This window comes from Saimiri boliviensis, chromosome 14 (genome assembly GCF_048565385.1).
Source record: "Saimiri boliviensis isolate mSaiBol1 chromosome 14, mSaiBol1.pri, whole genome shotgun sequence".
Taxonomy (NCBI): domain Eukaryota; kingdom Metazoa; phylum Chordata; class Mammalia; order Primates; family Cebidae; genus Saimiri; species Saimiri boliviensis.
The window spans coordinates 49,662,043-49,689,298 of NC_133462.1; the positions used below are offsets into that span (position 1 = coordinate 49,662,043).

The window sequence follows — 27,256 nt, forward strand, 5'->3', positions numbered from 1 at the left end:
ACATACAGCATATGCATGTTAACAACAAACATTTCACGAAATAACACTGCAATATGAAATGCATCCGATATCTACCCTAGGTTACTTCACTTAAAAACACTGCTGGCTGACCCCTAAATTGTTCTCATGACTCAGTAATAGGTCACTACTCACGCTTTGAAAAACTGCTCTTGGCCAGGCGCAGTGGCTCACGCCTGTAATTCTGGCACTTTGGGTGGCCAAGGTGGGTGGATCACCAGAGGTCAGGAGTTCAAGACCAGCCTGGCCATCATGGTGAAACCCCATCTTAAAAAAAAAAAAAAGAAAAGAAAAACTGCTCTTGAAAAACTTGGCTTGTACCAATGGGTTCATTGCAGCTGTTTGTAGTAACAAAATATTGCAAACAAACCAAATGTCCAAAACTGTTGAATGGAAAAATGTATCTTGGTGTATTCATATCATGGAACACTCTCGGTGGAAATGAATTACAGTGACAAGCAACAACACAGTTGAGCCTCAGAAGTAAGATTGGCAGGAGGGGAGGGAAGCAACAGGGAGGGAATACATTTGCATAATTGTGTGTATGTAAAATTAAGAATGTTGCAAAATTAATGATAGGTTTAAGGTTACAAACATGGTAAAAACTTTAAAGAGGGAATATTAATTCAGAATAATGTGTACCTCTGAAGGACTAAGAATCTTTGTATTTTAAATTAGGTAGTGAAGACCAGGTGCAGTAGCTCATGCCTGTGATCCCAGCACTTTGGGAGGCCGAGGCAGGTGGATCACCTGAGGTCAGGAGTTTGAGACCAGCCTGACCAACATGGAGAGAGAAACCTCATCTCTACTAAAAATACAAAATTGCCTGGGTGTCGTGGTGCATGCCTGTAATCTCAGCTACTCAGGAGGCTGAGGCAGGAGAATTGCTTGAACCCAAGAGGTGGAGGTTGTGGTGAGCTGAGATCACACCATTCACTCCAGCATGGGCAACAAGAGTGATTCCAAAAAAAAAAAAAATCCGTAAGGAACTGTTGGCAGACGTCACAAACTGATAACCTGTACATTGAAAACGTCCATAGATATGTTTGGCCTTGCACAATAAGAATAGTCAACTGCGGCTCAAAAGCAGCTATGTGTGTCCTTTATAGAGGGTTTGTGCTCCCCAGTTCATCATGGTCCCTACCTAGAGTGATTGTCAATGCACTCACCTGCAAGCATGTGAGTTTGCAGCCACTAGTATAAGAAATGGAAGGAAATCTAGGGATCATATCTGATCCAACTGCATTTTCTAGATGAGGAAATGAGATCCATAGCAGTTGAGAAAGCCTCCTGTGTGTGGGAGAATTGCTTGAGTCTAGGAGTTGGAGGCTGCAGTGACCTATTATCACACCACTGCATCCAGTCTGGGTGACGGAGCAAGAGCTTATCTCTTAAAAAAAAAAAAAAAAAAAAAAAAAAAAAAAAAAAATTAAGAAACAACCTAGGCGCAGTGGCTCACACCTGTAATCCCAGCACTTTGGGAGGCTGAGGCGGGCAGATCACGAGGTCAAGAGATCGAGACCATCCTGGTCAACATGGTGAAACCCCGTCTCTACTAAAAATACAAAAATTAGCTGGGCGTGGTGGTGCCTGCCTATAATCCCAGCTCGGGAGGCTGAGGCAGGAGAATTGCTTGAACCCAGGAGGTGGAGGTTGCAGTGAGCCGAGATTGCGCCATTGCACTCCAGCCTGGGTAACAAGAGCAAAACTCCGTCTCAAAAAAAAAATACCAAAAAACAAGAAAAAACACAACCAGGCCGGGCGCGGTGGCTCAAGCCTGTAATCCCACCACTTTGGGAGGCCGAGGCGGGTGGATCACGAGGTCGAGAGATCGAGACCATCCTGGTGAACATGGTGAAACCCCGTCTCTACTAAAAATACAAAAATTAGCTGGGCATGGTGGCGCGTGCCTGTAATCCCAGCTACTCAGGAGGCTGAGGCAGGAGAATTGCCTGAACCCAGGAGGCGGAGGTTGCGGTGAGCCGAGATCGCGCCATTGCGCTCCAGCCTGGGTAACAAGAGCGAAACTCCGTCTCAAAAAAAAAAAAAAAAAAAAAAAAAAAGAAAAAAGAAAAAACACAACCTAATGTTTGTTTCTTCATTTCCCAGTACTAGACAAGATCCAGGAAAGAGAATCTAAGAGGTAACATTTATTGGGGACCTATTTGGTACTTTTGGTATGTCATTTTACATCTTTGACTCTGTGAAGTAGGTAGTAAGCATAGGTAGAAAACAAGTTAGTCTTTCCCCTAATTCTTCATTCACTAATGGGAAAGGGGTAGAATCAGATTCTTAGCTTTCATCCTTGGCCTTTTTTTTTTTTTTTTTTTTTTTTTCTTTTGAGACAGAGTCTTGGTCTGTTACCCAGGCTGGAGTGCAATGGGACAATCGCAGCTCACTGCAACCTCTGCCTCCCAGGTTCAAGCAATTCTTCTGCCTCAGCCTCCCACATAGCTGGGATTACAGGCGCCCACCACCACACCAGACTAATTTTTGTATTTTTAGTAGAGACGGGATTTCACCGTGTTGGCCAGGCTGGTCACAAACTCCTGACTTCAAGTGATCTGCTCACTTCGGCAAGCAGAGACTTGATTTCTTTAATCACACTTCATCGGTATTTCTGTTGTTTACTTACCCTATAGTCCCTAGCACCTAACAGGTCCTCAACAAGTTTGAGGACCACACTGGATTTCGGCTGCTATGGATCTGCTTATTGCCTCATCTAGAAAATGGATGGAGAGCCGGGCGCGGTGGCTCAAGCCTGTAATCCCAGCACTTTGGGAGGCCGAGGCGGGTGGATCACGAGGTCGAGAGATCGAGACCATCCTGGTCAACATAGTGAAACCCCGTCTCTACTAAAAAAAATACAAAAAACTAGCTGGGCGTGGTGGTGCGTGCCTGTAATCCCAGCTACTTAGGAGGCTGAGGCAGGAGAATTGCCTGAGCCCAGGAGGCGGAGGTTGCGGTGAGCCGAGATCGCGCCACTGCACTCCAGCCTGGGTAACAAGAGCGAAACTCCGTCTCAAAAAAAAAAAAAAAAAAGAAAGAAAGAAAATGGATGGAGTCGTATCAGATGTAATCTCTAGGTTTCCTTCCAGTTCAATACCAGTGGCTGCAAATTCAGATGCCTCCAAGAAACTAAAAATTAGCTGGGTGTGGCAGCAGGCACCTGTAATCCAAGCTACTCAAGAGGCTGAGTCACAAGAATCACTTGAACCTGGGAGGCAGAGGTTGCAGTGAGCGGAGATCATATCACTGCACCCCAGCCTGGGAGTCAGAGCAAGACTCCATCTCAAAAAAAGAAAAAAATCAGCCGGGCATGGTGGCTCACACTTGTAATCCCAGCTACTTGGGAGGCTGATGCAGGAGAATTGCTTGAACCTGGGAGGCAGGGGTTGCAGTGAGCTGAGATTGTGCCACTGCACTCCAGCCTAGGCAATAGAGAAAGACTCCATCTCAACAAAACAAAACAAAACCTACCTCTTTCCTTTATAAATTACCCAGTCTTGGGTATGTCTTTGTTAGCAGCGAGAGAGTAGACTGATACACCATCCATTTTCAATTTTTAAAAAACATAACTTTGGGAACATTAGTAAACTTGAATTATTGCAGATGAACAGGATCCAAAGAAATTCTCAGATGTCCTGCATGTTAGTCTAGTTCTCTTTGAAATTAATCTTTGAAATTAAATATGCAAAGATTTTATTAGGGAAAATGCTTATATGTAAAGGGAAGTAGGAAGGGGCCTAGAGAAGACTGGGACAGCCATTAGACCTTGAGGAAGAGGGAATTGGGAAAAGCATCCTAAGCTGCCTTGCAATCTAAGAAAGGTTCAGCAAAGTCATTTCAGGAAGGCCTTGGTCTGTTGACAAGTCCCTTCACTGACAAAGGAGTCCCATCTCCCCTGAAATGGGTTTGCCTGCATATCTCAGCTCTCCCTAGTCAGGGGTAGGCAGCAGCCCTTGGGAGGCATGACCTTGGCCTGCGTGCAAGTTCAGGGAATGAATTCCTAAGCAACAGGTGAGGCACTGCTTGGATTACACTCAGTGAGTCATTGAGAGGTGCATTCTCATGTCTGCCATATTCTGGCAGGACAAAAATGCAAAGTATTTTGCCGGGCCGGTTTGCAGATTCCATCTACATTCTATGTACTTGATCTAGAGTTCCAAGGCAAACTCCCTGTTTTCCCTCACTTCAGTAGCTTGAACACTCATAATCATCCCAAATGTGCAAACTGTAAAGGCAAGATGATGTATAGAACCTGACTGACAGCTTATCCAGACCCACCCCTCCAGAATAGACCTGAGAAACTCAGCATTCTGGGATGTAGAGTATTGGGTCCGATATCCAAATGACTGGGAATATTCTTGTATAGGCAGGATAGTGTCCTATGAGACAAAGACCCAAATACATGCCAGGACTGTACCCCTGAAGGGAACAAGAGCCAGGAGAAGGAGGTGGAGCAAGATAGTAGAAGTCTACACCATTCTTCCCCAGAACACCAAATTTTAACCAATATCTGCACACAGAAAAGCATCATTAAAAAAAATGAAAATCAGGTGAGCATTCACTGTACCTGGTTTTAACTACATATTGCCGCAAGAGGCATTGAGGAAGGCAAGAGAGACAGCCTTGAATTGCCAACGCCACCCCTCCATTCCCCAGCATTAGCCATTTGACATGGACAGAGAATCTGTGAACTTGGAGTAGGAAAAGCATGGCAACCATGAGACGTTATATTGAACTCAGTGCTGCCCTGTCACAGTGGGGAATAAAGCCATGCAGGGCTCAGACAGTGCCCATCTACTGAGGGAGCATTTGGACTAGCCCAAAGCAGGGGAGAATCGCCCATCAAAGTGGACAGGACTTGTTTCTCTGCAAGCCTCACCACCACGAGCTGAAGTGCTCTGTGGTTCCTGGTAAACTTGAAAGGGGCAGTCTAGGACACAAGGACTGCAATTTTTTTTTTCTTTTAAGAGATGGAGTCTTGCTATGTTGCCCAGGCTGGAGTGCAGTGGCTATTCACAGGCACGATCCCACTACTGATCAGCACGGGAGTTTTGACCTGCTCCGTTTCCGACCTGGGCCAGTTCACCCCTCCTTAGGCAAGCTGGTGGTCCCCTGCTCCTGGGAGGTCACCATATTGAAGCCGAACTTAGTGCGGACACCCGATCAGCATAATTCACTACAGCCCAGAACTCCTGAGCTGAAGCGATCCTCCCACCTCAGCCTCCTGAGTAGCTGGGACTACAGGCACGCGCCATTGCACCCGGCAGGACTGCAATTTCTAGGCAACTCTTAGTGCTGGGCTGGGCTTAGAGCCAGTGGACCAGCGTGGCACGTGCCTAGGGAGCACTTTTATTTTTGTTTTTTGTTTTTTGTTTTTTTTTAAATGATCATTTTCTGTGTGCAGATATTGGTTAAAATTTGGTGTTCTGGGGGAAGAATGGTGTAGACTTCTACTATCTTGCTCCACCTCCTTCTCCTGGCTCTTGTTTCCTTCAGGGGTACAGTCCTGGCATGTATTTGGGTCTTTGTCTCATAGGACACTATCCTTCCTATACAAGAATATTCCCAGTCATTTGGATATCTGACTCAATAAATGCTTGTTTCCAGTGTGGTTGGAGAAAATTTCTTGAGTAATACCACAGAAGCACAAGAAAGCAAATCAAAAATGGGCAAATGGGATCACGTCAAATTAAAAGGATTCTGCACAGCAAAGGAAACAATCAACAAAGTGAAGAGACGATCCACAGAATGAGAGAAAATATTTGCAAATTCTTCATCTGACAGGGATGAATAACCAGAATATATAAGGGTCTCAAACAACTCTACAGAAAAAAATCGGCCAGGTGTGGTGGCTCGCGCCTATAATCCCAGCACTTTAGGAGGCCAAGGCAGGCGGATCACGAGGTCAGGAGTTTGAGACCAGCCTGGCCAATATGGTGAAACCGTCTCTACTAAAAATACAAAAATTAGCCTGGTGTGGTGATGTGTGCCTCTAGTCCCAGCTACTCAGGGGGCTGAGACAGAAGAATCACTTGAACCCAGGAGGTAGAGGTTGCAGTGAGCCAAGATTATAGCAGTCCAGCCTAGGCAACAGAACAAGATTCTGTTTCAAAAAAAAAAAAAAAAAAAGTAAAAAGTAAAAAATTTAATAATCTGATTTAAAAATGGTTAAGGCCAGGTGCAGTGGCTCACACCTGTAATCCCAACTTTGGGAGGCTGAGGCAGGTGGATCACTTGAGTCCAGAGTTCCAGACCAGCCTGGGAAGTATAGAGAGACTTCTTGTAAAAAAGAAAAAAGTTTTAATTAACAGAGTGTCGTGGCAGGCACCTGTAATACCAGCTACTCAGGAGGCTTAGGTGGGAGCATTGCTAGAGCTCGGCATAGGGGAACAGCAGTTGCAGTGAGCTGAGATCATACCACTGCACTCCAGTCTGGGTGACAGAGTAACACCTGTCTTAAAATAAATAAATAAATATTCAAAAATAGAAACGGGCAAACAATTTAGACATTTCTCAAAAAAAGACATAAAAGGGGATGGGGCAATAAAAAAAAAAAAGACATAAAAATGGCAAATAGGTAGATGAAGAGGTGCTCAACATCATTAATCAGAGAAATGCAAATCAAAATTACATAAGCTATCATCTCCTCCCAGTTAAAATGGCTTTTATCCAGAAGTCAGGGAATAATAAGTGCCGGCAACGATTCGGAGAAAAGGGAACCCTTGTAAACTATTGGTGGGAATGTAAATTAGTACAATTACTATGAAGAACAGTTTGGAGGTTTCTCAAAAAACTAAAAATAGAACTATTATACAATTCAGCAATCCCACTGCTGTGTATATACCAAAAAGAAAGTAAAGCAGCCAGGCATGATGGCTCACGCCTGTGATCTCAACACTTTGGGAGACCAAAGCAGGTGGATCACAAGGTCAGGAGTTTGAGACCAGCCTGGCCAACATGGTGAAACCCGATCTCTACTAAAACTACAAAAATTGGCCAGGCATGGTGGCATGTGCCTGTAGTTCCAGTTAATTACTCAGGAGGCTGAGGTAGAAGAATCACTTGAACTGGAGAAGGGAAGGTTGCAGTCAGCCGAGATCACATCACTGCACTCCAACCTGGGTGACAGAGCAAGACTCTGTCTCGAAAAAAAAAAAAAAAAAAGAAGAAGAAGAAGAAGAAGCAGGAGGAGGAGGAGGAGGAGGAGAAGGAGAAGAAGGTGAAGGTGAAGAAGAAGAAGAAGAAGAAGAAGAAGAAGAAGAAGAAGAAGAAGAAGAAGAAGAAGAAGAAAAAGAAGAAGAAGGAGAAGGAGAAGAAAGAAAGAAAGTAAATCAGTGTAGAGATACCTGGACTCCCATGCTTGTTGCAGCACTGTTCACAATAGCTAAGATTTGGAAGCAGCCTAAGTGTCCATCAGCAGATGAACAGATAAAGAAAATGTGGTGCCTATTCATGATGGAGTACTATTCAGTCATTAAAAATAGTGAGATTCTATCATTTGTAACAACATGGATGGAACTGAAGGTCATTATGTTAAGTGAAATAAGTAAGGCACAGAAAGACAAACATCGCATATTCTCACTTATTTGTGGGATCTAAAAATCAAACCAACTGAACTGATGAAGACAGAGAGTAGAAGGATGATTACCAGAGGCTGGGAAGAACAGTGGGGGTTGTGGGAAGGTGGGAGGGTAATGGGTACAAAAAAAGTAGAAAGGATGAATAAGACCTGGTATTTGATAGAACAGAGTGAGTATAGTCAACAATAATTGAATTGCACATTTTAAAATAACTAAAAGTATACTTGGATTGTTTGTGCAAAGGATAAATTCTTGAAGAGATGGGTACCCAATTTTCTATGATGTGATTAGTATACATGACATGCCTGTATCAAAACCTCTCATGTACCCTCTAAATATATGCACCTGCTATGTACTCACAAATATTAAAAAGAGAAAAAAAGAAGAAAAAAGAAGTCTGAACTAGTTCCTTTGGTGTGCCTTTCTTGCTAACAGCTTCTCCATCTTTTATTTTGTGAATAAAAGGAGTGGGCATACTCTAAACAAAGCCTCTTTTATTAAGTTCCTTCTCATATTTGGAAAAATTCTTAATTTAGCAGTCAGGAATTAGGCAATATCATTAAAGTACTATTTTACATTCTGAAAACAAGAAATTATTTTTACTTTTTATTTTATTTTATTTGTTTATTTATTTATTTGATATGGAGTCTTGCTCTGTAGCCCAGGCTGGAGTGCAGTGGCGGGATCTCAGCTCACTGCAACCTCTGCCTGCTGGATTCAAGCGATTTCTTCAGCCTCAGCCTCCCGAGTGGCTGGGAGTACAGGTGTGCGCCACCATAACTGGCTAATTTTTTTATTTTTAGTAGAGACAGTGTTTTGCCATGTTGGCCAGGCTGGTCTTGACCTCCTCACCTTAGGTAATCCACCCTCCTCGGCCTCCCAAAGTGCTAGGATTACAGGCATGAGCCACTGGACCAAGCCTATTTTTACCTTTTAAAAATTTGAACATAAAAAAATAAAATAAATAAATTGAACATATAAGGCCGGTTGCAGTGGCTCACGCCTGTAATCTCAGCACTTTGGGAGGCTGAGGGGGGTGGATCATGAGGTCAGGAGTTCTAGAGCAGCCTGGCCAATATGCTGAAACCACGTCTCTACTAAAAATACTCCGTCTCAAAAAAAAAAAATTTAGATATATTTTGAGATGTGGTCTTACTACGTCACCCAGGTTGGTCACGAACTTCGGGGCTCAAGCAATCTTCCCACTTCAGTCTCCAGAGCAGAGAGGACAACAGGTGCACACCACTGCACCAGGCTCTGAACATTATTTATAATTCGCATGATGCAAAATTCAAAAGGCAAACAAAAATTATAAAGGGCAAAACTCTCTTTCCGACCCTGTCTCACAACCAAACAGTTCCTCTCCCAAAAGAAACCAATGTTACCACTTTATTTTGTCTTTCCAAATACAGTTTACACACACAAGCAAATATGAATATATCTTCTACGTTTTATTTTTTTGGGGGGGATGGAGTTTCCCTCTTGTTGCCCAGGCTGGAGTGCAATGGCATGATCTTGGCTCACCACAACTTTTGCCTCCTGGGTTCAAGCGATTCTCCTGCCTCAGTTACCCGAGTAGCTGGGATTACAGGCGTGCACCACCATGCCCTGCTAATTTTGTACTTTTAGTAGAGGCAGGGTTTCTCCATGTTGGTCAGGCTAGTCTCAAACTCCTGACCTCAGGTGATCTGCCCGCTTCAGCCTCCCAAAGTGCTGTGATTACAGACGTGATCTTCCACCTTTTACACCAATAATAGAGAATACAGATTGTTCACAGCTTCATGGTATTGGATTTTATGGATGTACTGTATTTTATTGAATTGGTCCCCTACTAATGGACATTGAAGGTTGTTGTCAGTCTAATCTACAAACAATGCTGCAGTTAATAATCTTGTACATATGTAGTCTTACATGTGAACGAGTATAAGTGAATAATTTTATTAAAATTGACAAATATTTCTGAAATGCCCCCAGTATATTTTATAACAATCTTGCATTCTTCTCTACAATGTGTCAGGGACAGTTTTAGACAAGGAAAATACGATATGGAAGATGGAGATGCAACGTAAATTTAGAATGCTGCCCACTGGCTATGGTTTTAGTATCCTTAAGAATGAAAGGGCTGGGCGCTGTGGCTCATTCCTGTAATCCCAGCACTTTGGGAGGCCTAGGAGGGTGGATCATGAGGTCAGCAGTTCAAGAGCAGCCTGGCCAACATGGCGAAACCCAGTCTCTACCAAAAATACAAAAATTAGCTGAGCGTGATTGTGCGTGCCTGTAGTCCCAGTTCCTGGCAGGGCAGGGCTGAGGCAGGAGAATCGCTTGATCCCGGTAGGCAGAGGTTGCAGTGAGCTGAGATCATGCCACAGTATTCCAGCCTGGGCAACAGAGTGAGACTCCATCTCAAAAAAAAAAAAAAAGGGGTGCTCACAGAAGAAAATAGTATTACCAATTTATTGTCTAGACATTCAGATAAGTTGAACCAATTAACCTCTTTGACTTTTCAGACACTAACTGCACCAAAATCAATTAGAAGCGAACTTCCTTAAATAAACCCTCAGCAACCATAATCTGGTGAAAAGTCAAGAGGGGAAGAACGGTGGTGATAAGGCTGTCTAAGATTTCCCTAAGAAGATTCTTTCCAATTTCCCTCTTAATGTCCACCTTGTAGTGGCCAAAAGTTCCTTTCACTTAATTGTCTTGGAGTGAAATAAGTAAAATCACCTTAGTGGTGATGATAAGCCCCATTATGACGCAAAGTATGTAATGAGGTCTGTGGATCGCAGGGCTCAGAGGATTCTTGCCGCAGCGTCGTTCGGCCCGAAGGCGTTATTGTGGACAATGGAAGGGAAGAAATTTGAGGACTCCGTGGGTTTTCTCGACATCAGAAAGTTCCTCAGTACCTGGAAGGTAAAACGCATTTCCTGCAATCAGATGCTTAGCATATTAAGCCTTGGAATTCTCGCCGTCTGCTTTGCTTCCCGAGCGGTGGGGAGGGACTCAGGCTCATCCAACCGCCAGACTGCAGAGCTGTATATTCCCAGGCTCCCTGCGAATCCCACACCACCCAACCGTCCGTCCTTCCTTCCATCTTTCCTTTCTTCTTTCTTTCTCTCTTTCTCTCCTTCCTTCTTTTCTTCCTTCCTTTCTTTCTCTTTCTTTCTCTCTCTTTCTCTTCCTCTTTCTCTCTTTCCTTCTTTCTCTTTCTCTCTTTCTTTCTTGAGACAGAGTCTCACTCTGTCGCCCAGGCTGGAGTGCAGTGGCGCGATTTTGCCTCACTGCAATCTCCACCTCCCGGGTTCAAGAGATTGATCTCCTGCCTCAGCCTCCCGAGTAGTTGGGATTACAGGCGCACACCAGAACGCCCAGCTAATGTTTTTGCATTTTTAGTAGAGACAAGGTTTAACCGTGTTGGCCAGGCTGGTCTCGAACTCCTGACCTCAAGTGATCCACCTGCCTTGGCCTCCGGGATTACAGGCCTGACCACTGTGCCAGCCCTCCTCCTCTCCGCCCCGCCCCCGGCAGGGTCTCACTATGTGGCCCAGGCTGGAGTGCAGTGGCTGTTCAGGTCTCCATACGCAAGCCTGGAACCAGAACATCTGAAGTCCTGCCTGCCTCTGCTAATTGTCTCCCACCCCACTGCCTGCGTTGGCCGTTGTCCCTAATCGCCCAGCAGAGCTTCCCCGGACAAGCCCTTCACCCCACCCTGCCATCTTAACTGTTCTTATGTTAAATGTGGACACCCCTCACCCCACTCTGCCATCTTAACTGTTCTTATGATAAATGTGGATACCTCTCGCCCCATCCTGCCATCTTAACTGCTCTTATGGTAATGTGAACGCTCCTCGCCCCATCCTGCCATCTGTACTGCTCTTCCGCCTTACTCAACCCGCCATTGTAACTGAACCTGTGGTCATGTATACTCCTTGCCACTACCCCCCACCACTGTAACTGATCTTACTCTGCAACGCCCTCGCCCCCCAAAACTACCCCGACTTATAAAACCAATTCCCACCCTTACTCCCTTCGCCTGTCCTTTCTCGGATTCGGTCCGCTTGCACCCAAGCGAGGAATAAAACGGCCTTGTTGCCCACACAAGGCCTGTTTGGAAAATCTCTTTATTAAATGCATTTAATATTCGGTACTATTGGACGTGAATAACAGTGGCGATCCTGGCCCACTGCAACCTCTGCTGCCTGGGTTCAAGGGATTCTCCTGCTTCAGCCTCCCGAGTAGCTGGGACTACAGGCGCGGGCCACCACACCGGGCTAACTTTTTTTTTTTAATTTTTTGGTAGAGACGGGGTTTTGCTGTGTTATCCAGGCGGGTCTGGAACTCCTGAGCTCAGGTAATCCGCTTGCCTCAGCCTCCCAAAAGTGCCGGGATTACAGCGGTGAGGTACCGGCCCCGGCCACCCAGCCTTTTTCTGATTCGGCTTCATAGCAGCTTACGGAAGTCCCGCCCCCGATACAGGCAGGTCACGTGACACCGCCTCGTCACGTGACGCGGACTCGCAGGGGGCGAGGAGGGCGGTCCTCCAGCTGCATTGCGTCATCACGTCGCGCGGCCGCGGGGTCCAGACCCGAAGGCTCCAGAGTCTCCGGAGCCTCCGGGTCGGGGCGGCGGCGGCGGCGGTGCTTCGGCTCCTCCTGAGCCGCCTGCTGGCCCCGCGCCCCACCCTATCCCCACAGGCCGGGGACAGGCCCGGCGCGGCTGTGTGGGCACGGGAGCGGAGGTGAGTTGCGCGGAAGTGGTGGCCGTCAGTCCTTCCCTTCCTGTCCATCAACTCCGGGTTATGGCCCTTCCCCCATCCTTGGTCTCCCTGCTAGGCGGAATCGGAGGCTCGCCCTGGATAGGAGGAAGGCTGCGAGGGGCGTCTGGCCTCGGTCGCCCTCTCACCTCTCCCCATACCTCCACCTGGCGGTGCTGGTCATATGCCTGCTGGTGCTAGGGAGAAGGACTTCGTTTCCTTCGCTAGAATTTAGCCTTTCCCGAATGTACTACCCCTCCCCTGCCCCGAATCTCCCGAAGCGGAATCCCTCTATTCAGATGTTAACGGAAATTCTAGAAAATACGTCACTTCAGAAAGGCGAGGGTAAAGGATATGCTGAGACTTGGAGTGATGGCAGGAATCCCCAAGAAGGAAGAACGACTTTGCACCAGGGTTACTGTCATTTTGATGTGGAAATGACAAACTCCCCTCCCTCCCAGGTTGTCATCACGGTAAATGGACATTTGTTTAGGACCCTTTTTACACCCCTAGAGTTGAAATTAAATTGACCTAAGTCTTCCTGAAAAACATCATATGCTTTGATGAATCACCTATTTTTCTGTAAAATGGGTCTTGCAGAGTTGTTGAAGGGATTATCTATAGTGCTTGTAGTGTAAAATGCCAACTATAAACAAGTAAATGAGAATCTAAGATCTCATTTTTCCTATTGAAAAATTGTGAGTTGTGGACTTTTAGAGACCATCGTTTGATCTTTCCCCACCTTGGATCATTTCAGAAAGTTTTGGATTCCAATATTGATTGGTTAACAGTAATGGACATTTACAGATGGAGAGTAGGAATACCCTCTTGTTGAAGAGTTTCAATAGCTTAAGCAAGTAAGTCCACTTGGGTGGTTTCCACCGTTCATTGTAGGTAATGGGTCCGGGTCCTCAATTGGTTTTTTGTTGTTGTTTATTTTTTTTGTTGTTTTTTTTTTCTGACAGATTCTCGCTCTGTTGCCCAGGCTGGAGTGCAGTGGCATGATCTAGGCTCGTTGGGTGCTCATTGGGTGGAGCAGTTCTCAACCGCCTCCTGGGTTCAAGCAATTCTCGTGCCTCAGCCTCCCCTGTAGCTAGGATTACAAGCATGTGCCACCACATCCGGCTAATTTTTGTGTTTTTAGTAGAGACAGGGTTTCATCATGTTGGTCAGGCAGATCTCGAACTCCTGACCTCAACTGATCCGCCCACCTTGGCCTCCTAAAGTCCTGGGATTACAGGCATGAGCTACTGGGCTGGGCCTGAAGTTTCTAAGAAGAAATCCAGATATATTTGGAAGTCATCAGACATAATTATTTGCATACATCTCTAGAAAAGTACATTTTCACCGAACTTTCTTGCTCTAAGTTGAATACACACTTTTTTTTTGCATTCAATTCTAAGCATTTATTGTACAACTTCTAGGATAGAAAGCATACATATAAAGCAGGATCTTCACCCTCTAAATACTTACCTACTTATGAATATTAAATAGTAATGATATAACACCTTTAGGGAATTTTATATTTTATTGTATTATTTTTTGGGGGGGACAGAGTCGCACACTATCGCCCAGGCTTTAGTGCAGTTGTGCGATCTTGGCTCACTACAATCTCTGCCTCCTGGGTTCAAGCAGTTCTCCTGCCTTACAGGTGTGCGCCACCACGCCCAGCTAATTTTTTGATATTTTTAGTAGAGATGGGGTTTCACCACGTTGGCCAGGTTGGTCTCGATCTGACCTCGTGATCCGTCCGCCTTGGCCTCCCAAAGTGCTGGGATTACAGGCATGAGCCACCGCGCCTGGCCTATATTTTCATTTTATCATTCGAGACAAGTACCTTGTGAAGATTTACAGGACATATATTGTTTACTTACATTTCAGCATTCATCATAATAAATGTCAAGTGGTAGAGACACTCCATGATAGAGGAATTCGGAGGAAGAAGAGAGATCTTTTACATGGACTAGATAGTAGCTAGATAGTGGTGGCGACGTCAGGTATAGGAGTGCCCTCTGCTTGTGTATGTTTAGGTCAGAGGAAACCCCTTAGAGTCTTAATTTGTAAAGCTAATAAATATGTTCAGTTTCCCTCGTTCTTTGACTACGCTCATTGTTTTTTTTTTCTCTTGTAATTGCAGAATCCAAGGACCCCTTTTGTTTCTCTGCACCACTTTCTGGGTGGCATTATGGCCCCCAAAGACATAATGACAAATACTCATGCTAAATCCATCCTCAATTCAATGAACTCCCTCAGGAAGAGCAATACCCTCTGTGATGTGACATTGAGAGTAGAGCAGAAAGACTTCCCTGCCCATCGGATTGTGCTGGCTGCCTGCAGTGATTACTTCTGTGCCATGTTCACTAGTGAGGTAAGTGGTCAGTTAGCCCCACACAAATGAAACTCGCCCATTGAACTCTAGTTGTCTAATTTCACTGAATAAAATAATAGAAGTTTGATATAATTGTGAATTTTTACAGTGTGATGTTTAAGTAGGCAGATTCTGGATAAGATCTACCACCTGACTATGCCTTAGTTTCATCATCTTTAAATTAGGGGTGATGGTAATATGTAATAACACATGGTTATTAAGGTTATTGTGAAGATTATCTTATAAAATAACTTATGAAGTGCTTAGAATGTTGTAATATGTAGTAAAACAAAAATGTCAGCTGTTGTATTTTACTATTTCTTAAATTTGTCTTCCAACTTTTCTCCTTTTTTTGTTTCTAATTTTATTTATTTATTTGTAAAGACAGGGTCTCACTATATATTGCCCAGGCTGATATTGAACTCCTGGGCTTAAGTGTTCCTCCTGCCTTGGACTCCCAAAGTGGCCACACCTGTCATTACAGGTGTGAGCCACTCTACCCGGCCTTTTCTCCTTCTAAAGTTTAAACATTTTTAAGCGAATACCAGAGGGATAAGAAGGAAGGAAGGAGAGAGGAGTAGGATTCAGACCTCATCCGACTCCTCCTAACAATATGTGAAGAAAAATCGGTGTAGATTTTAGGATAACTTCAAATGAAAGGAAGAAGAATTTTTTTTTTTTTTTTTTTTTTGAGACGGAGTTTCGCTTTCGTTAACCAGGCTGGAGTGCAATGGCACGATCTTGGCTCACCGCAACCTCCGCCTCCCGGGTTCAGGCAATTCTCCTGCCTCAGCCTCCTGAGTAGCTGGGATTACAGGCACTCGCCACCATGCCCAGCTAATTTTTTGTATTTGTAGTAGAGACGGGGTTTCACTATGTTGACCGGGATGGTCTCGATCTCTTGACCTCGTGATCCACCCGTCTCGGCCTCCCAAAGTGCTGGGATTACAGGCTTGAGCCACCGCGCCCGGCCCGAAAAGAAGAAGAATTTTTAATGAATAGCTGTACGGGTATAGAGTGCATAACCTGAAAAAAGATGTTAACTCAAACACTTAACAAAGGGAATTAGGAAAAAGGTGATATGACAGAATACAGGTAGTGCTTACAAAGTATTAAGAAACACTGCTGAGTAATTGCCTGACAAAATAGTTGAAATGTGGAGTAAGGCTGTATTGTGTTCAGTACTCCTAGAAAGCTGAACAGAAAAGAACATTGCAAGTCTTTGTTTTTTGAGATCCCAAGTCTGATTATAAGAGCAGATTTAAATAAATTACCTTGATTTTTTTTTTTTAAAGCTCAGTCATGGGTGCACCACTGTTTATTACATAATTTACAGTTATATGTATGCCTGAAATAATTCATTATGAAAACCGTTTTTTTTTTTTTTTTTTTTTGGAGACGGAGTTTCGCTATTGTCACTCAGGCTGGAGTGCAATGGCGCGATCTCAGCTCACTGCAACCTCTGCCTCCTGGGTTCAGGCAATTCTCCTGCCTCAACCTCCTGAGTAGCTGGGATTACAGGCACACACCACCATGCCCAGCTGATTTTTAGTAGAGACGGGGTTTCACCACGTTGACCAGGATGGTCTCGGTCTCTTGACCTTGTGATCCACCCGCCTCAGCCTCCCAAAGTGCTGGGATTACAGGCGTGAGGCACTGCGCCCAGCACGAAAACACTTTTTTAAACATCTTTTTAAGCACAATCTTTTTTTTTTTTTTTTTTTTTTTTTTTTTTAGTTAGTTCTATCATCTTAGTGAAGATATTGCTACAGGATCAGGATGGGAGAGGCCTGTCTTTAAAAATAAATAAATTCTTTGATGGTAGTAACTACCTTTTATGGGCCAGGTACTGTGCTAGTGATTGTTGTGCATATCTCACTCACCCTAGAGTTGGTTATTACCATCTCATTTTTAGAAATGAAGGAACAGGGTTTCATATATTAAGTTACTTGCCCAAAGTCCCATGGCTTATAAGTGCTCAAGGTGGGATTTAATTCTATATTTTCTGTCTCTAAAGCCCAAATGTTTTTTTTGTTGTTTTTTTTTTTTGGTTTTGTTTTTTAAATGGAGTTTTGCTTTTGTTGCCCAGGCTGGAGTGCAATGGCACAATCCCAACTTACCACAACCTCCCCGTCTCAGGTTCAAGCAGTTCTGCCTCAGCCTCCCTAGTAGCTGGGATTACAGGCATGTGCCACCACCACATCTGGCTAATTTTGTATTTTTATTATCGATGGGGTTTCTCTATATTGGTCAAGCTGGTCTTGAACTCCCAACCTCAGGTGATCCGACTGCCTTGGCCTCCCAAAGTGCTGGGATTATAGGCATGAGCCACCACACCTGGCCAAAGCAGGAACATTTTTTTTTTTTTTTTTTTTTGAGACGGAGTTTCGCTCTTGTTACCCAGGCTGGAGTGCAATGGCGCGATCTTGGCTCACCGCAACCTCCGCCTCCTGGGTTCAGGCAATTCTCCTGCCTCAGCCTCCTGAGTAGCTGGGATTACAGGCACGTGCCACCATGCCCAGCTAATTTTTTGTATTTTTAGTAGAGACGGGGTTTCACCATGTTGACCAGGATGGTCTCGATCTCTCGACCTTGTGATCCACCCGCCTCGGCCTCCCAAAGTGCTGGGATTACAGGCTTGAGCCACCGCGCCCGGCCAGCAGGAACATTTTTTAACTATTATTGTGCTGCCTTAGCCTCTGAAGTATGAATTTTATGTCCTACAATCTACTTTTAAAACCAGTATAATTAAAAATACTATGAGCCAATGCTCAGTCACATGGCTAGTAGGGAAAACAGGAACTGATAGGTCATTCCAGCTAATCCAGGCTAATTTTTAAATGAACTTGTGTGATAAAACAAGGCCGATCCCTGTCCTATACTGTTCTCCATGAGATATACCCAAGAGCATCAGAAGCATTTGGAATTTACCTAAGTAAAGAGAGTGTCACCCAGCAGCTGCTGAGCATGAAATGAACTAGAACTGTTGACTGCTAATCATGTGTTGTGCATCCTGTTTTTCGTCAGCTTGAAAATGGTCTGTCTTTACTCTTTTAATTCCAAAATTCTTTTTTTCTCATTTTTGATTTCTTTCTTTAAAAACTGACATCAGGCTGGCCGGTGCTGTGGCTCACGCCTGTAATCCCAGCTGTTAGGGAGGCAGAGGCGGGAGGATAGCTTGAGCCCGGGAGTTCAAGACCTGCCTGGGCAATATAGTGAGACCCTGTTCTCTGCAAAAAGAAAAAAAACAAGAAGACCAAAAAAAAAATAATAATAATAAAAATAAAAACTGACAAAAAATGGCAAAAAAATGCCAGATGGTTTTGTTTTTATTTTTCAGAGTCATTGGTTTAAAGGAGAGAGTCCAGAGACCTGGATTCTAGGCTTAGTTCTCTTAGCAATTCTGTATAAACCCTGCCAGCCATCTAACTTCACTGGGTTGGTCTGTAAAATAAAGTAGTCGAACTAGATGGTTTCCTTGTTCTCCTCAGCCATGAAATGCTCCTCAAATGTCATCTGATTGAAAGATCACAGGACTGAGGCAAGATGACCTGGGTTTTATGTCTCTCTCTCTCTCTCTTTTTTTATTTTCTGAAAGACTTTGATAGCAATGATGTCTGTCTCTTACTGGCTAAATGACTCTGGTTAAGTCTTATATCTGCTTTGATTCTTAGATCCTTTATCTCTTAAGTAGTAACAATATCAGATCTAACTACCTTACCAGGTTGTTGTGAAAATCAGATGAAATAGTAGAAAATGAGAAGCACACTGAAAAATTCTAAAGCAAAATATAAATGTAAAATGTATTATTGCTCTGAGTTCTTACATAGTGAAATTGTTTCAATATTTAAACTATTTGATGAAAATATAGTTTATTGAATGAGAAATTTCTGGAATACATGTACTTACTATATTTCAGTATCATTTTTTTTTTTTTTTTTTTTTTTTTGAGATGGAGTTTCACTCTTGTTACCCAGGCTGGAGCGCAATGGCGCGATCTCTGCTCACCGCAGCCTCCGCCTCCAGGGTTCAGGCAATTTTCCTGCCCCAGCCTCCTGAGTAGCTGTGATTACAGGCACGCGCCACCATGCCCAGCTAATTTTTTGTATTTTTAGTGGAGATGGGGTTTCACTGTTTTGACCAGGATGGTCTCGGTCTCTTGACCTTGTGATCCACCCGCCTCAGCCTCCCAAAGTGCTGGGATTACAGGCTTGAGCCACCGCACCCGGCCTTCAGTATCATAATTATTGAATATATTTAATTTGTTGGGACAGTAATTGTTTATAAATATTAGTACTGTATTAAGTGTTAATAAAACCTAATATGTTTTTTCAAAATAATGTGCTAGTGACTTTTTTTTACTGTTAGGGATTGATCTTGTTCTTGACTTTGTAGAGAGTGCTTTTGGTTATTCTCTGGCTGACAGAGAAATCAAACATGATAAAGCAATTTAGTTCATAATGGAGGTACACCAGATTTTTGTGAGTAAAATGAATTTCTAAACTAAGAGTTAGTAAAAATTTTATAAGGTATTTTTAGATAATTTACTGTCCTGTAAAGTTGAAGATTTCTTCTCTTAGCTAAACAGTTTTCTATGATATCTGGCCTCATCAATACTCAACAACTTCAAGGAAATACACTACTAACAATTCAGACTAAATATACTACTAACAATTCAGTTAGTCTAACCAAATATTTTGAAAAAGTAACAAACACTTTATTTGTATTCAGATGGTGTTACATAAGAAAGTCCCTTAGGATGACCTGCATATTCTTTTTCATCATTACTAAATGTAGTCTGAGGGCCAGGCATGGTGGCTCACTCCTGTAATCCCAGCACTTTGGTAAGCAGAGGTGGGTGGATCACCTGAGGTCAGAAGTTCAAGATCAGCTTGGTCTACAGGGCAAAACCTTGTCTCTACTAAAAATACAAAAAAAATTAGCTGGGCACGGTGACTCATGCCTATAATCCCAGCACTTCGGGAGGCTGAGGTGGGCCAGTCACTTGAGGTCAGGAGTTTTGAGACCAGCCTGGCCAACATGGTGAAACCCTGCCTCTACCAAAAATAATAAAAATTAGCTGGGAGTGGTGGCACATCCCTGTAGTCCTAACTACTCAGGAGGCTGAGGCAAGAGACTTGCTTGAACCTGGGAGGCAGAACTTGAAGTAAGCCAAGATTGTGCCACTGCATTCCAGCCTGGGCAACAGAGTAAGACTCCATCTAAAAAAAAAAAAAAAAAAAAAAGAAATTAGCTGGGTGTGGTGGTGTACTCTTGTAATCCCAGCTACTTGGGAGGCTGAGGCAGGAGAATCACTTGAACCTGGGAAGAAGTACAGTGAGCCGAGATCGCGTCGCTGCACTATAGCCTGGGCAACAGAGGGAGACCCTATCTACAGAAACAACAACAACAACAACATTCAGTCCGAGGACAGATGATAGGAACTACGTAATCCTGGAGAGACTGGAGTTAGAACCCACAGGGTCCTCTACAAATGTGAAATTTTTTTGAAATTTTGTGTCTTAGCTGGGTGCGGTGGCTCACGCCTATAATCCCAGCACTTTGGGAGGCTGAGGTGGGCGGATCACCTGAGGTCGGGAGTTCGAGATCAGCCTGACCAACATAGGGAAACCCTGTCTCTACAGAATTAGCCGGGCATGGTGGCGCATGCGTCTAATGCCAGCTACTTCAGAAGCTGAGGCAAGAGACTCAATTGAACCCAGGAGGTGGAGGTTGTGGTAAGCCAAGATTGCATCTTTGTACTCCAACCTGGGCAACAAGAGCGAAACTCTGTCTCAAAAATAAGAAAAGAAATTTTGTGTTTTATCTTAAAAGTTGATGGACTAGTGTTACATGGAAGTTTTGCATTCTATTCTATGATGCTTTTTTTTTTTTTTTTTTTTTTGGTGTTTTTAGTAGAGATGGGGTTTTACTATATTGGCCGGACTAGTCTTGAACTTCAGACCTCATGATCTGCCCATCTTGGCCTCCCAAGTGCTAGGATTACAGGCGTGAGCCACCATGCCTGGCCTACATCTGTATTTTAATATGAAATTGATTATTTTAAAGTTATTCACTGGCAACATTGCTATTCCAGGAAGGTGTCACATATTATTTACTCCTAGGGTATAGATAACTATCCATTTCATTTGGAAAGCTACAGACGTGTGACATATTTGCTTTATTCAAATCCAACAAAACAGACCATAATTTTTATTTTTTAAATTTTTTAATTTTTTTGAAAGAGTCTCACTCTGGTGCCCAGGCTGGAGTGCAGTGGCACAATCTGGGCTCACTGCAGCCTCCACCTCCCAGGTTGAAACAAACAATTCTCCTGCCTCAGCCTCCTGAGTAGCTGGGACTATCGGCATGTACCACCACGCCCAGCTCATTTTTGGATTTCTAGTGGAGTCGGGGTTTCACCATGTTGTCCAGGCTGGTCTTGAATTCCTCACCTCAAGTGATCTGCCTGCCTAGGCCTTCCAAAGTGCTAGGATTACAGGTGTGAGCCACCACACCTGGCCCATAATTTTTAAAGATATATGTTCAATTAAATTATTAACATCTGTAAGCTCTTAGATATGAGATTGTGCCTTTATCTTGTGGAATTATAACCATCATTCTTTTATACCTTTTGAATTTTCAGCTTTCAGAGAAGGGCAAGCCTTATGTTGACATCCAAGGTTTGACTGCCTCTACTATGGAAATTTTATTGGACTTTGTGTACACAGAAACAGTGCATGTGACAGTGGAGAATGTACAAGAACTACTCCCTGCAGCCTGTCTGCTTCAGTTGAAAGGTATAGACATTAAAACTTGCTATGTCAAATAACCCTGGAAAGGTTGAAAATTAATAGTGTAAACTTAATCATGACCATTTGGAGACAGGCTGTGGATGCTAATGTTTACTGGCTATCCCTTTTGTCTCATTAAGCAGTGAAAAATCAGATGTCAATATCACTATAAAGGAACTTCTCCTGATGTGCATATTTGGCTCTATAAAAGAGAGCACTTGCACCTTTTCTGTTTAAAAAAAAAATGGAAGAAGAAATGATGTATTTTTTTACATGCATGTATGTAACACATCTGTAAGTATAAAAAACTGATACTATACATAGCCTACAGGGATACTCTTTATTTACTTGGCCATTAAGTAGCCAGGTTGATAAGAAGGCTAAGGAGACTTTTCATGGTAAACCCTTTTGTATCTTTAAATGTTTGAACCATATAGAATATCTGTTAAATGAACTTTAAATTGATGCACAAAAATTATAGTTTTCACAGGATTACAGATGGTTTGTTTTCCCTTACAGTTCCCAGGTTTTTTGGGTTTTTTGTTTTGTTTTTGCGACAGGGTCTCGCCCTGTCACTCAGATTAGAGTTTAGTGGGGCAATCACAGCTCACTGTAGCCTTGAATTCTTGGGCTCAAGCAATTCTCCCACCTCAGCCTCCTGAGTAGCTGGGACCACAGGTGCATGCCACCACACCCAACTAATTAAAAAAAAAAGTTGTGGAGATGAGTTCTCTCTGTGTTGAATAGGCTGGTCTCAAGCTCATGTGATCCTCCTCAAGCTTAAGTGATCCTCCCACCTTGCCTCCCAGAATGCTGGGTTTATAGGCACGAGCTGCCATTCCTGGTCCCCGGTTTTTCTTTTTTAACATTCAGTTATGTTTTCATTGTTCTCAGTTTTTATGTATACATAATTGACACATTTTTAGTTTCTAATACATGATTTAAATAGTGTGAAGCTTTTGTATTAGTGCATAGCTGTAAAATTGAAATACTCTGAACTTTTCAATTAGGTAAATATGAGATTTGTTATTGTCTTCTGCTTTTCTTTAACTGGAGTCTTTTAGTAGGTTTTTGTGTAGAGTAGAAAATAGGTACCTTATGTTGAATTAGTAATTGGTTTTATAGTTTGATTCCCAAGAGTTTTATAGGCATTTTTGTTGAACTGTGCCAGTGTCTCTGGATGCAATTCATCTTGCAATACTGATTTTAAAGAATAAGCAGAGACAGGTGTAAAGGTCTTGCTGAAAGTGACACAGCACATAAGCCAGAAATAGAGTTTAAGTTCCTTAAGCATAGAATTTCTAATCTGTTTCTTACAGTTCATCTGATAACAGGTAGAGAAGATGTCAACATATAAGAATACAGACTAGGCCGGCCGTGGTGGCTCAAGCCTGTAATCCCAGCACTTTGGGAGGCCGAGGCGGGTGGATCACGAGGTCAAGACATCGAGACCATCCTGTTCAACATGGTGAAACCCCGTCTCTACTAAAAATACAAAAAATTAGCTGGGCATGGAGGCACGTGCCTGTAATCCCAGCTACTCAGGAGGCTGAGGCAGGAGAATTGCCTGAACCCAGGAGGCGGAGGTTGCGGTGAGCCGAGATCGTGCCATTGCACTCCAGCCTGGATAACAAGAGCGAAACTCCGTCTCAAAAAAAAAAGAAAAACAAAACAAAACAAAAAAGAATATAGACTAGATCACACCTGTCCAACTATTCTACAGTGTTTGCCACCTGTTTCTATTCTAGGTGTGAAACAAGCCTGCTGTGAGTTCTTAGAAAGTCAGTTGGACCCTTCTAATTGCCTGGGTATCAGGGATTTTGCCGAAACCCACAATTGTGTTGACCTGATGCAAGCAGCTGAGGTTTTTAGCCAGAAGCATTTTCCTGAAGTGGTACAGCATGAAGAATTCATTCTTCTGAGTCAAGGAGAGGTGGAAAAGCTAATCAAGTGCGATGAAATTCAGGTACAGATTTGTCCTGGTGTTATGGTTTCTTCAAGATTAGGCAATTACAAAACTGGCAAAGTCGGATGCAGTTACTTATCAGGGCTTGATAATCAAGTGTTCATATTGGCTCAAAGATTTCATTAACCTCTCCTGTACCAAATTTATTTGTATTTTTATGGAGAGGGAGTTTGCCACTTTCTTCAGTTAGATATATGATCCCACTGGGTAAGAATCACTATAAACAGAGTATAAAATAAGCAGAAATTGGAAGTAAAGGAGATATCTGTAGAGCACATCTTTATTATGCATTCACTCATTTCACAAACATTTATTGACCATATCTACTATGCAGCATTACTATGCTAGGTGCTACGGATCCCAAAGTGGGTAAAGATAGTTCTTGCTTTCAGAAAATTCACAATATGCTAGTAGAGACAGGGATATAGACAAAAGAAAAAAAAAAAAAAGTTCAGAGGATAATGAGAATAATGAGCCTATACAAAGTAAGGACATTACTTAGAAGAAAGAAGAATAAACCCAGGAGTGGATCAAAAATGAAGAGATAAAAGTTTGGAAGTGAGGATCTACGTAAGCCAGAGCCAAATCAAAACTTTCTTTTGGGGGTGCAGGGGATGGAAGGAAGGGACACGAGAACTAGATGGTAAAGGAATAGTAGGCCAGGTGCAGTGGATTATGCCTGTAATCCCAGTACTTTGGGAGGCTGAGGCAGGAGACCTGCTTGAGCCCAGGAGTTTGAGACCAGCCTCGGCAACATGGCAAAACCCTGTCTTTACAAAAAAAAATATAGTTAGCCTGGCATGGTGGTGAGCACCTGTGGTCCCAGCTATTTGGAAGGCTGAGGTGGGAGGATCTCTTGAGCCCAGGAGTTTGAGGCTGCAGTGAGCCATGATCACACCACTGCACTGTAGCCTGGTCAACAGAGCAAGAGCCTGTCTCTTGTGGGGGAAGAAAAAGGAATAATACTTCACTTACCAGCAGGATACTACGTGTACCAGGCAGGCATTCAGTGACTTAACCTATATAGAAGAATCTTAAGTCAATTCTAAATCAGAGTACCAGTAGCAGAGTTTTATTGCATATAGGTCTATAGTTAGGCTAAGAATCGGAGTGAGAAGTCCAATATAGTTAATTATTTTTTCCTTTGTTTTTGCGATGGTCTCCCTCTGTCACCCGGGCTGGAGTGCAGTGGTGCAATTATGGCTCACTGCAGCCTGTATGTCTGAGCTCAACCAACTCTCCCACTTCATCCTTCTGTGTAGCTGTAACTGCACACCACCACTAATTTTTAACATTTGTTGTTGAGATGGGGTCTCACCATATTTCCCAGACTGGTCTTAAACTCCTGGGCTCAAGCAATACTAGCCTCAGGCAATACCATTTAAAGAAAGACTAAAATATACTTCCATAACCTAAATGATTACTCCCTCCTAATTTATTTTGTTATAACTAGGATATTTGTACAACAGAATAACAGATCTTAAGTATACTTCTTCCAGGCTGGAGTGCAGTGGCGTGATCTCAGCTCACTGTAACCTTTTGCCTCCTGGGTTCAAGCTCTTCTCCTGCCTCAACCTCCCAAGTAGCTGGGACTACAGGCATGCACCACTATGCCAGCTAATATTTATATCTTTAGTAGAGACAGAGTTTCACAATTGTGGCCAGGCTGGTCTGGAACTCCTGACTTCAAGTGATCCACCCACCTCGGCCTCCCAAAGTGCTGGGATTACAGGCATGAGCCACTACTCCTGACCTTAAGTATATTTCATGTCGGCCGGGCGCGGTGGCTCAAGCTTGTAATCCCAGCACTTTGGGAGGCCGAGGCGGGTGGGTCACGAGGTCGAGAGATCGAGACCATCCTGGTCAACATGGTGAAACCCCGTCTCTACTAAAAATACAAAAAATTGGCTGGGCATGGTGGCACGTGCCTGTAATCCCAGCTACTCAGGAGGCTGAGGCAGGAGAATTGCCTGAACCCAGGAGGCGGAGGTTGCGGTGAGCCGAGATCGCGCCATTGCACTCCAGCCTGGGTAACAAGAGCGAAACTCCATCTCAAAAAAAAAAAAAAGTATATTTCATGTCAAATTTTAGCCAAGTGTTTCTTTACACCTTTCCCTAGTGACTGTTATTGGTGACATTGGTTACAACTGTAGAGAAATTATTTTCCAGCTTCCCAGAGAAGCTGCTATTGCAAATGCTGTTGAGACAAGAATTTGCTAAAATCTTGGTTCTCATCCTCTTAGTGTGGGACATTGTCTCCTTGTGCCGAAATGGCAGGCATAGCCAAAAGATGTATTCATCAGACTTGGAAACCGGCAGTTCACTAGAATATCTCGATTTTTCTTGATTTGTCCACGTATTGGAAAATACAGTGAATAGAATGACCACTATAGACTTGAAGTTCACTACATATACATAATAGATAATACTTACTCAGCATTTACTGTTGGTTCACTTACTGAATACCTGTTGAACACTAACTGTGCTCAGAACAGTTCCGGGTGCTGGAGATCACATTATGAACAAAGCAAACAAAAATCCCTGTCCACTGGAGCTTCTATTATGGCACTGTTCTTGGTATTTTTATCTTGTTTAATTATCACATCTTCATTTTTCAGAGGAGGAAAGTGAAGATTGGAGTTTAACCATCATACCGCAACTAGTAAGTGGTAGAGCCACAACTAGTAAATGGTAGAGCCAGGATTCATATTCAGGTGGTCTGGCTCCAGAGTCATTCTCTTAATCACTCACCTCTGAGCTGGTCATGTTTTCAGTTTGTTTCTAATTGTCCAGATCAGGAAACAATCACAGAAGGCATTTATTTTGGAACTATACAGGCTTTGGAATAAAACTGGATGGAGCAGAGAGAACAACTAACTAACCTTATTTAGAAGCTGAAATGAAAAAAAGCCTGAGAACTCTTATGTATAGTTTAAGTGTGTGTGAAGACTGCCCTTTGCCTTTTTTTCTGGAAAGAAAGCAAGTGACACATTTTTTTCTGTTCCATATACCAGCCAGAAACAGGAACAAGATGTCTGACTCCCAGTTGCTAATGCTTCCTCTTGTCAAATCCAGTGTTCCGGTGCTCTCTGTATCTGGCCCTTGCTTAACTCTCCAGCTTCATCTTTTACTCCTCTGTCACCCTCATTCACTCGACTACACTAGCCTCTATCATTACTTCAAGCTGCCAGTTCTTTTTCGCTGTAGGGCAGCTGTTCAGCAGAACATTCTGTGAAGATGGAAATACTCTGTATCTGTACTGCCTAGTTTGCTCCCACTAGCCCCGTGTTGCTGTTGGGCACTTGAAATGTGGCTCATGCCACTGAGAAGCTATTATTAGTTGAATTTGAATTAAGGTGAATGTCAATAGCCACACGTGGGCAGTGTATTGGACAATGTATTTCTAGTGCTCTTACGTGTGCTCTTCTGTCTGCCTTGCAGTACTGTCTTACTCTCCTGGCTAACTGCTACTTAGCCATCAGATTTCAATTTGTTACTTCTTCAGGGAGGCCTTCCCTGACTCACCAATCTAAATTAGGAAATCTCATGTTGTTCTCTCTCAAACCCCAGTATCTATCCTATGTCGTATGCAATAATAGATTGTTCGTTTTTCTGATATAACAGTTTCATTCCCCACTTAAGAGCAGGGATCATATTTGATTTCTTCACCATTGTATAATCAGTTTCCAGGACAGTGTCTGGCACTTAAGAGAGGGGTTCAGTAAAGCCCTCGAATGAATGAACTTTGTGAAACATTTTCTACTTTTAGAG

At 43.3% G+C, this 27,256-nt stretch overlaps 1 protein-coding gene across 2 annotated transcripts in view; it reads left to right on the forward strand.

The window, feature by feature from the left end:
- The first annotated feature begins 12,258 nt into the window (after window positions 1–12,258).
- The window catches only part of KLHL12 (kelch like family member 12), a 40,149-nt gene continuing 25,151 nt past the window's right edge, over window positions 12,259–27,256 (forward strand). The window contains exons 1-5 of one of the 2 annotated variants that reach the window (XM_074385020.1): window positions 12,293–12,342; window positions 13,115–13,214; window positions 14,495–14,725; window positions 21,372–21,525; window positions 23,268–23,485. In XM_074385020.1, coding sequence (XP_074241121.1) covers window positions 14,543–14,725; window positions 21,372–21,525; window positions 23,268–23,485 — 555 coding nt within the window. In that variant the 5' untranslated portion in view covers window positions 12,293–12,342; window positions 13,115–13,214; window positions 14,495–14,542. Of the gene's footprint in view, window positions 12,343–13,114; window positions 13,215–14,494; window positions 14,726–21,371; window positions 21,526–23,267; window positions 23,486–27,256 lie in introns of both variants that reach the window. The other variant, XM_010348888.3, reaches the window with a different exon arrangement.